This window comes from Netta rufina (assembly GCF_964035555.1).
Source record: "Netta rufina genome assembly, chromosome: 7".
Lineage (NCBI taxonomy): Eukaryota > Metazoa > Chordata > Aves > Anseriformes > Anatidae > Netta > Netta rufina.
In genome coordinates this window covers 9,996,281-10,007,238 of record NC_140130.1, presented here as the reverse complement: position 1 = coordinate 10,007,238, position 10,958 = coordinate 9,996,281, and the positions used below count along the sequence as shown (strand labels likewise).

Here is a 10,958-nt window from a genome sequence, read left to right as displayed (position 1 = left end):
GCGCTCTCGGCAGCCCCAGAGACTGCACCTTGTGGCTGTGCGTGGATGTATTATGTGCCGTGGTCCTCCCTGTGTCTGTCAGCACCCTGTGAACTGAGAGCAGCTTCTCGCTCCGACAGTCCCCCTCACCTCCTGAAAGTATGACATGCTACGAAGTTGCCCCACCTGTACCAAACGCTGTGGTCCATGCCCAGCTAGGACTGCACTTCCTTTGTGTTGTGTCCCAGTGCTGGTTCCACCCTGCAGCTGTCTGATGGGTGCTCAGTACTATGCCCCTGCGCCAGGCAGTCTCCCCAAGCAACCAGCAGCTCAGCTTGCCCCAGTTTGGGAAGCCCTTAGCTGGAGTCCTGCTCTGCATCAAGGTGCTCTGCAGCCGAGGCGCTGGCAGATGCCACTTCTTGTCTGGTCCAGCATGGGGGGCTGAGGTGCCCGAAACCCCCCCTCAACTCCCAGGCCCAGCGTTGAAGATGCTGGTCTGGCTGTGGCACCAGGGTTGGTGTGCGGGGCTCCTGGAGCAGCGGCACGGCACGCTGGGAGGGGGCTGCACATAGCTGGTGCCTGCTGCCCTTGGGGCACGATGTGCAGGGTAGCAGCTGGCAGAACGATGTGCTGACGGCCTCGGTACCCCTCATCCTGCAGGTAAGCAGGCAGGCTTGGAGAAGTTCTTCATTTTCCTGCAGTTTATGCTGGATTCTGCCGGAGCACATTGGCATGATGCTGAGCTTCGCTTCCACCCTGGACTTGCCTGCTAATCAGGGGATGGGAGGACCAACCAGGCCAGGATGCAAGCACAGAAACTCAGTAGCAGCACTCGCTCAATACTGCCTCCTTCCGACACTGCATCTCCTAATGAGAGGCAGGTCAGCAGGAGGACTTGATTAAAGCAGCAGGGAAGGTAAGGTAAAGGCGAGAGAAAAATTATAAGTGAAAAATAGAGATAAGTGCTAGAAAGTCACATATGTCGGTCAGGAATGTGTCTGGAAAGATTACTTGTTTTTTTTTTTTTTATGCTGCTAGCAGGAGGTGTCAGGGAATGTATTTCATCACCTCTCCTGGCTTGCTCCAGGGACTGGTGAGTGCAAAAGGAAGTTTCCATAAAATATTCTGGCTTGTCCTAGCAGCATTTTTGACTGAATTATGCAACAGCTAACTGGAAAGGGTGTGGGGAGGATGACAATTTTTTCCTGTTAGGTGACAGTAAAAAGGCACTGAAGGCAGAGCAGATTTTTTTACTGGCCCTCCCCACAGTTTCTCTCTTGTGTTCATTTCTGAGGAGCTGTTTTTCGGCTGGGCCTGGCTGTTTCCTGTCGCCTGGGGAGAAGGCAGTGTGCACTGGCCTAGCTGGGGAGCAGCGCCCTGTGCCCAAGCCCTGACCCCGTAAGGCAGCTGTGCCGGCTGCCGTGGGTTTGCTGTTGTGGGTGGACACCATGAGCATCAGGCTGGGGAGCAAACCCTAAGTGACAGGATGCTGTGTTCATTCGAGGGCTGCTTTTTGTCATTTCAGCTGGACCAGCGGACCTGCTCCTCTGGGGCTCCTTTTCCTTCACCCCATTAGCTGGTCTTATTTCCTTCAGCCGGACCAGGGTTTCATCACCTTAGCAGATAGCTGGTTCAATGAGCCATCACCTACTAACAGAGAGAAAAATCCTCTGTTTTTAACTTCCATTTACTCCACCCAGCAGCCAGAGGGTGACTGTGGTTCTTGTCGCCCACGGGCTGAGCCAGGAGCTGCAGCTGAGAGGGGCCGCAGGGCCCGTTGCTGCCCCGAGTTTGCTGCATAAACTGGCACCAGCCCTGGTGGTGCCGGGCTTTGGGCCGTGCCCCTGCGCTGGGTCTCCTTGCAGCGCAAGCCACTGGGCCCAGCTCTCCGGGCACGCATTGTGTCAGGGCTCAGCCCCATCTCCGCGCAGGTCAGGGACTGAAGGCTGCAGAGCAGCAAGGAGCAGCAGTCTGCTGGGTGTGGGGAGCAACACACATAAAATGCACGCTTGAACGTTTCTCTGAGGTGGCCCCTTGGTATGGGACTGCACGAGGAGCTGCGTGAGGAGCCGTGCAGCTGTAGAACTGTTGGTAAGGACAGTGCAGTCTGAGGGCCGTGCCCTGAACCAGGCAGAGGCTTCACAGGGAGCAGAGGCAGTAGTGGCAGGGGAGTGATGAGGGCCCAGCATGGAGGGGCGTGGCAGCACGGCAGCCCATGTTGGTGCCAATGGCTCCTTTTCCACCAGGTCTTTCATTTTCTCCACCCTTTTCTCGCCTTCCCTCAGGGCCCGTTGCTTACCCCTGCTGCTGGCTCCCAGGCCCTTGCATTGTGCACTGCGTCCACCTCATCCTCCGGCCCTGAGCCATTTGGAGGGAGGGGACACACAGCTCCTGTCACCGCTGCTCAGCCCCGGTCCCACTCCCACAGCCCCACAGGCTCCTTTCACTGGCTGTGTCTCCTGCAGGCTCTGCAATGTTTCATGGGGGCACCAAAGGCTTGTGATCTATTCCCCATACTACTGTTTTCCTGATGTCGTGTTGAAGCCAGTATTTAGTGGTCATTCTCGGATGAGGAAAGCCTGTAAAGACCATTCAATTAAGTGAGATTTAGCAGGAATTACAGGCTTAGTGTTAGACATTATATTTAAGAGGGAATAAAGTTGTTTTATTACTATGTTGTGAGACTTTTCCAGTTACTTTGTACTTCAACTTCAGAGTTTTGTTTTTTTTATAAATTAAAAAAAAAATACAAATGATTCTTCTCGTGGTGTATTTTTGCTGGCAGAGATGCCTTTTTGGTTGCTTGCTGCGTGACCACTGCCAGGGACGGCAGAAATGCCCAGCACACGACTGTGGCACAGCCCTGGGGCAGGCATGCTACTCACCCAGCAGCAGGTTTTGGTTCGATGCCAGCACTCACCGGGCATGCAATAAAGTACTCACATCCTGCGCGTGGTCATCAGAGGTTTTGTTCTTCCCTGGCCATGTCCTCGCTGTGATTCAGCCTCCTTGCTTCTCCCTCCCTGTTGTGTGCATCCCCAGTCTGCCCCCAGACCATCCCCGCAGCAGCTGCGGTTCCTTGCCGCCTCCGACTGGCTCAGGAAGCCAGAGTGCCCTCCTTCCTGCAGGGCGCTGTGAAAGGGTTCCTCTTCTGAACCAGGGGCTGAGAAATCAGGCTGCAGTGGTGGGAAATAATCAGCCTGCCTCATTTTTGATATTCCATCTCTCACCCTTGTTTAGATAGGGAGCCCCACTCATTTACGGTGAGCTTGTGTTAGGACGGTTGTTAGGAAGGTTTTATTTGACTTCTTGTCTTCATTTGCGTAGCAAATGCAAGGTCACAAAGTCAGGTTTTATTTTAAAGTTCTATATTTGTGCATGAAGAGGAAAGGAAGTCTTACCTTGGGGGGGTTGACTGCATCAAGCAGAAGTCCTGTCAGCAGCATTGCCAACGCTGGAGCAGCACTTTCAGTGCCTCAGCGCCTTGGCTTTAATCACCAGAGTGAGCTCAGCCCCCAAGCTGAAGGCTCCCAGCACGGCAGCACCGTGTGCCACCACGCCGAGTGCTGGATGAGGAGCGGAGGCACCAGCTCGTCCCGCTGGGTGCTCTCCATCCCCGCAGGGGTTTCTCCAGGCCATGGCTGTCACCCCACTGGGCTGGCTGCTTCTGAAGGGCCACAGGGGCCCTCACTGGGGGAGCACAGGTAAGGAGGGCCTGGAGCTGCCCTTCCCTGCAGTGGTGCCCATTGCTCCTCAGCACTCAGGTTTTTTTGCAAATTGTAACAGTAAAAGAACAAAAATGAAGCAGAGGACATTGCACATTGTGAAAATCGGTTGTGTTTGTTGTGTCACATTAACACTAACACACTAACAAGCCTCTTTACATATAACATCAAAAGCATCAACAAAACATGTTTTTTAAAAGCCACACAGTAAGTTGCAGCAGTTGCAGGTGCTGGGGAAGGAAACAAAGGGGCCTGAGGCTGTGCAGCATGGAAAACACACAACAAAGCATAGCTTTTGTTGCCAAAACACAACTAAAAAGGCAAACTGCCACACAGTAAAGGTCGCGGTAGTCATTATCTCTGGCTATAGCCAAGGTTTCTACTCTGGTTTGGTATTTTTGACGAGGTCTCTAACAACACACATGACAAGGGCTGTGGGTCTGTCAGCCACGTGCTTTGTGCTGAAAAGAACAAGGCCAAAAAGAAAGGGGAAAAAAAAAAAGTATGTTTATCCCCCCAAAAGGTAGCTGCTCTACAAGCCTGGGCCAGTTGCTCTCCTATATATGTTTGTTGTTTTTTTCTGCCTCTGGCAAGGTGGCGAGCCTTGATGTTGAAGCAGCAGGCTGTGCAGGCAGTGCGCCTGTGTCTGGGGTTAGCACCTGGCTGGCTGCCCAGCCTGGCAGCAGGCGCAGCGATGGCTCCTCAGCTCCCAAACCCTGGCCCCTGCCCCAGGGATGTGCCCGCTCAGTGCAAGCAGCCACTTGTCCCAGTGGCAGGGGTTAGGCCCAGCGTCATGGAATCACAGGATCACTATGGTTGGGAAAGCCCTCCAAGATCATCTGGTCCAACCATGTCCCTACCATCAGTATGATGCACTAAACCATGTCCCCAGGCACCACGTCCCACCTTTCCTCGAACACCCCCCAGGGACGGTGACTCCACCACCTCCCTGGGCAACCCATCACAGTGCCTGACTGCTCTTTCTGAGCAGAAATGTCTCCTCATTTCCAACCTGAACCTCCCATGGCACAACTTGAGGCCATTCCCTCTGGTCCTGTCACTAGTTATCTGTGAGAGAAGGCTGACCCCAAGCGCCCCAGCACCTTAGAGGTTCCCTAGGCCTCCAATCTTAGATGTTGGTCATGCGGGGTGTACTTGGTGTGCTGCCTCTGAGAGGAACAATACAGAGTGTGGAGTGGAGTGGGGACACTGTGGCCAGGCTCTGTGACAAGATGGGAACTTGGTTGTTCTTGTGCACACTGGAACTGATAAGCTGCACATTTGCTACCCTGGACCAATGGCCTATGTTTTTGACAAAATGCTGTCCTTTTGGTGAATATTGCCCATTATAATACCAAAACACACCTCCATCCCAAAAGCTACCTGCCTTCAAGGTGTAACCATGCCTCACATGTTTGCACTTTAAAATTTTTCTAGTCTATAATTTTAAAGCAGAGAGAACATTTTGCACCAATTGTAACAAAGATATGCATGACTAGAGTCACTCAAGCTCCACCTAAAAGATAGAAAATGATATAAATTAGCCTAAGGGAGAGAGAATGTTACGGAAGATACCATCATGAAGGATACCTTCTGACTTCTGGGATCAGTTGACAGGCTGAGCCTCTCTTCCCCTCCCACCACTGGGATGCCTTTGGGTAAGAGTTGAACACTTGGTTACACCAAAAGTGCCTCCCTGGGAAACTCAGACATCTCTGTAGAGTTGCTTTATACCTTTTAACGCATTTACGGCCAGGCTGAGTTACTTGAACTTTGGTATTTGTATGTGCTTTGCAGACACTGAATTTACCACTGGCAATCCAAAGAACCTGTGTACCTGTTGCTTAATAAATTGCACTACTCATTAAATCTAGCTGTGGTAGTTCTCACTGAGCACACCCAAACTCTTGGAGTGTGGCCACGGTAGTTCATGGAACGCAACTAGACTGGGGGTGTCTTACGTTACTCGTGCATCTGTCATAGTGATATTCCAGTACCCTGACTGCAACCAGACTTACAACAACTAATTGGGCATCGCTCCCAATTACTTTAATCTTGAACACAACATGTGGCTATGTGGTAAACTAAACTGGTCATCTAAGCTACATATTTTGGACACAGGTAAAAGTCCCTTCCCTCCCTATTACAAAACACATTCCTATCAAAAAACAAATCCACAAAAAACAAACCCATGAAACCCTCCACTGCTGTGACATTACACATCCACATGGCAGCCAACAGAAGTCCAGCACTGCAAACACACCTCCCCATCAACCACATTCCTGGCTGGGAAAGCTAAAGAAATATTTTTTAAAAATAAGATGCACATGTGCAGGCAGCAGGCAGCGCTGACCTTTTGCTGCACATTTCTGTTTGGTTGTTGGGTTTGTTACTTTTGTTAATGCTTGTTTCCTTTCATCTCAGATTGAAGCCATCAAGTAGTAGCTCTAAAACATTTCCTAAGCAACTACTACAAAGGATTTTGGTGATGTTGTTCTTCAGGTCGATCAAGGGCACCTCAACGTGTGTGTGCTGCTCCATGGCAGTGCTGGGGGTGCTGGGGTGCAGCCGCACACCCTAAGGCCCCCAGGCCTGGGGCTTTGGGAGCCCACTGGGTATGCTGGCCGTGCACCCCACCATGCCCCAGGTCTATGACACATGGGGAGTTTCACTGCTCCTTCTCAAAAAAGCCAGCAGGATGGAGGCCATGTTCCCGCAGTTGCAGGCAAGCACAGGCCGAGCTAGTAGAGGTCAGCGCTGTTCCTGTGGGGTGGCCGGGCCTTACCAGGCCGCTCGGGCTCCTCACGGGCTGGGGGCCGCCGGGTGCTGTGGCCACCCTCGGGGTGGCAGAGCCCGTCCTGGCTGCCGGCGGGCAGGCTGTCCAGTGTGCTCTCCTTGCTGCCTGCGGCTGGCGGCTGGCCCCCACGGCGGCGGTGGGGCCAGGCAGTGGGGCAGCGTGTCAGGCAGCCAGGACGGGCCTCGGCGGTGCAGGCGTACATGCCAGCAGGCACGGCCAGCACCATGGCGCAAACGATGACGACGATGTGGATGAGCTTCTCGCGCTGCTCCAGCTGGCTGACATCGCTGCCCGTGACAAAGATGACGCACTGGCCCTTGCGAGGCGCCTGGTTGCGGATGGCCACACAGACCTCGTACTTGGTTGCAGGCAGCAGGTCGGTCACCGAGTAGGTGTTGACGCCAGGGCCGATGTAGATGGTGTCCTTCTGCGCAGTGTCATAGCGGCCCACCAGCAGCGTGTACCAGGTCTCCCCTGGCTCTGCCACCGCTGCCGCCGCGAACCACTCCAGGGTGATGCCGTAGACTGTCTGCTTGGCAATGCGCACCTCCACGTGGGCGCCTGGCTCTGCAGGGGCAGCAGGGGCCCAGCCTGGGACAGGGACAGAGGCTGGCAGGGTGCCTACGTGGAGGGCGATGGCCACCGAGGCATTGCCCAAGAAGTTGGTGGCAGTGCAGGTGTAGTTGCCGGCATCTGCTGGCCCTGCCGCTGGGATCAGCAGCTCGGAGCGGACGGTCTCCTCGCTGATGGGCTGGGTGGACACTGTGGGGCAGAGGGGAGCTGAATCAGCGGGCAAGGTGGTCACATTGCAGCCCCAAGACTGTCCCAGAAAGGGGTGAAGGTGAGGGGGCCGAGCAGCATCTGCCTGTCCAGGGGAAAAGGGAGTTGGGGTGTGGGCGTGCACCAAGCCCAACAGAGCTCATGGGTGAAGTGTTACCCAGGCCAAGAGGCAATAAAGAAGGTTCATAGACTATACTAAACTAGGAGGAGCCATCGATTCCCTAGAGATGAGAGGCCTTACAGAGTGCTCGATAGCTCGGAGTGCTGGGCAATGACCAACTCTATGAAATTTAACAAAAGCAATTGCCAGATTCTGCACCTGGATCAGTGTCAGCCTGGATGTACATACGGTCTGGGGGGGACAAGTGACTGGCTCAAGGCTGCACCTGGGGAAAGTCAGATGTTAGGGAAAAGTGCTCCACTGAGGGGATGGTCAAGCCCAGGGAAGTGGTCATGGCCCCAAGCCTGCCAGCGTTCAAGAAGCATTTTGACTATGCCCTTAGATACCTGGTTCAACCTTTAGGTTGCCCTGTGTGGAGTCAGGCATTAGACTCAATGATCTTCATGGATCCCTTCCAACTCAGGACATTCTATGACTCTAACCTGCAGTGCCATTCGCTTTACCTCATAGCCCCTAAATGCCTGGAGACACCTGCCTGGAGGCAGGGCAGGGAGAAAGACGCCCAGGTGCCATCTGCTGTTGGCACATTCAGGCTGTAAGAAAGCAAGTAGAGCCCCTGAGGCACCTCTGTATTTTGGACATATGCTCCAGCCTCTATTAGGCTGGATATTGAAAATTTTCATTCTCAAGAAGCTATGGAGGAAAAAAAATTAAAAAATAATAATAAAAAAAAAGGCACATGGCTGTCAGGGAGTGGGCTGGAAGCAAAATGTAATTTTAATAACCGTATGAAACAGCCAATAACCTTATGAATCTACCCAAGCAGGGCCATGAAAAGAAAAAGCCTGGGCATACCATGGCCAGAGAAAGATGCACCAGTGCTGCTAAAATGCTGAAATGCAGACCAAGATTAACAGGTAATGCTATCTTATTTAGATAGCAGGCATATTAGGAACACACATAATCTGTGTAGTGTCTGTAAGTCTTCTTAGCTTTGAATTTATGAAAATAGCAACTTGCCCTATTGACTGTTCATAGCAAAAATAACTGGGGGGGGTGGGGGGGGGACACAACGACCTCCAGCTGGACGAGGAGAAAGGGAAAAGTCCTTCTATTATGAGATCCTCCGTAATGCAGACAAATTACAAATTAGCGTGTTTTATGGAGAAAAATGTCATCTAGTTTGCTCATAGAATGTGAGTGGGCATGGACAGGCAACGTAGCTTCAGGGTTTTGTGGTTTGCATGGATATTTCTCAAGAAAACATATGGGAATAGGCTAGAAATGTATGTGTGTGTGTGCATGTACATGCATGTGCACGTCATGTGTGTGTCCATCGTTCGTGTCAGTCTTGTGTGTGTGTCATTTGTGTATGGTGTGTCTGTCTGTGTCTGTGTATGTGTGTGTGTCTGTGTGTGTTCCTACACACGCCTGAAAAAATATATAGTATGTATATAGAGTGTATATATTTATAGAGTGTATATATAGAGAGAGTGTATATATTTAGCATGTATATAGAGTGTATATGCCTGTCTATATCACACACATATATAAGAAGTGTGCATATATACGTAGTATATACTATATATTCTCTATATATGCATGTCTAGATAACTACATATTTAATATTTGTATGGCTGTGACACTACTGATAGTTCTTACATCATGTGTCATGATGAAAGAGCTATTAATAAAAATCCACATATCACAAAATAATTGCATGAAAATGAGGACTTGCTCCCTTCATCTTTGACAGATTTCCCGCATGAAGCAGCTCTTCTCGTGCTGGTCAGACATGCTTAGACACACTGTCTGACCCACTAGGATGATTAAGATTATTTGGATTATTGCAACCACACTGACTGTGATGCTCCATAGGGGCTGAGAACTGATGTGGTGACTAGATGGCCTGAAGACCTATGTTAGTTGAATAGCAAAATGCAAATTAAGGGAAGGGAAAAAAAAAAAAAAAAAAAAAAAAAAAAAAAAAAAAAAAAAAAGCATTGCTTACCATTAAATGCTCTTAAAAGTTTGAGTGCATAGGTCCACCAGACAGCTGGGGAAGGGCTGGCTTGCACAAAGCAGGTCAGGGTGACGTTCAGCCCCACAGGGACTGTCAGGTTGGTATCAAGGGCTGAGGTTTGTGGCTTCATGCAGCTGTTGAGCTCCACTTCATGGAAAAATTTCCCTGCCCTGAATTTCGGGCTTGAACAAGTTAAATAGGAATTCATCAGAATAATAGGTGGGCCAACTGACTTGATAAACTGGACAAATCCCCGCAGGCGACAGTCACAAATCCATGGGTTGTCATGAAGGGCCAGGACAGCATTGGAAATAGCTTCTAACTGCCCCTCCGCCCTCTGGCTTCTCTGGTAGATAGGCCAGCTATAGAAGACATCCCTGGATATGACAGTAAGCTGATTTGAGGATAGATCTAAATAGGTCAGGTTGGGCAGATAGCGGAGCGCATGTTCTGGAAGGACGTCCAGCCGGTTGTGCTTCAGATCCAGGATTTTCAAGGCTGGGGTGTCTTGAAATGCTGTCCATGGCACTGAACTTAATTTGTTCCCTTGCAAGCGCAGCTCCTTCAGAGCCGGCAGGTATTCCAGGCTCTTGATGTGCATCACTGTGATGTTGTTAAAATTGAGCCAGAGATACTCCAAGGCACTAACGTTTGCAAATGACCTGCGAGGCAATTCTGTTAGGTGAGAATTTTCTATTCTAATTTTTCGTATGTCTTGAGGGATGTTTTCAGGGATCTTCCTCAGCAGTGCAGACATGCAGAGTAAACTCCTAAAGAGGAAAACACAATTCTCCAGGTCACATACCATGTATATGGCTAACATAAGCAATACATTGATCCTTCAGTTTGGTTTTACACCCATTTTTCCCACAAATACAATTAAGTAAGTGTTAAAAATTGCTACATATGCAACTATACATCCCAGGATAATAAAAGAGATCTCATTATATGTTCAAGCTAGTAATATGCAAGTATTAGCAGCGGAATATCATGCGGCCATCTGTTTGGTTTTGGTCCTCACCACAGCTGCAAATATATATTGGGAATCTCCAAGCTGCTTGATGCTACATCTAGGGTAACTAGCTTTCTTACCTTCCGAAACTGTCTTGAGAACAAGAGCATCCTGTGACACAAGATGAAAATGAAGTGCTTATCTTGTGGAAGGCCAGAAGAAGAAGAAAAATGTGGCGAATAATAGGGTCCATATTCTCCTTTAAGAAAGCACTGTGCAGGGTTTGCACCAAACATGCCAACAGCCTCCAAGAAGCAAATCCTATTAGCTGTAATCTTCCTTGACGCAGAAATAAATCCTGCTGGGGACCCGACCCTAAAGAAGACATGTAGTATGGTACACAGTCTGTGTCGAAGTGCTAAAAATCACCCCTGGGACCACTCCTGGCATTTACTGCTCAGCACTGGGGGTTTTGACAGATGCATTTAGTATTTAGTTGGATGTTAATATGAATGAATCTCAACATGGTCCTGAAGCCAAAACCACTTCTGATTCCAAGTCCACACAAGCAGACTCTTTTT

General features: G+C 50.4%; 1 protein-coding gene across 1 annotated transcript; it reads right to left on the bottom strand.

The window, feature by feature from the left end:
* Nucleotides 1-6,445: 6,445 nt before the first annotated feature.
* LRIT2 (leucine rich repeat, Ig-like and transmembrane domains 2) lies at nt 6,446-10,630 on the bottom strand (the record flags this gene model as incomplete). The annotated part of the gene is made up of 3 exons (XM_084290242.1): nt 6,446-7,263; nt 9,414-10,195; nt 10,518-10,630. 3 exons carry the CDS (start codon nt 10,628-10,630, stop codon nt 6,446-6,448), a joined length of 1,713 nt encoding a protein of 570 aa, XP_084146368.1.
* Nucleotides 10,631-10,958: the final 328 nt, after the last annotated feature.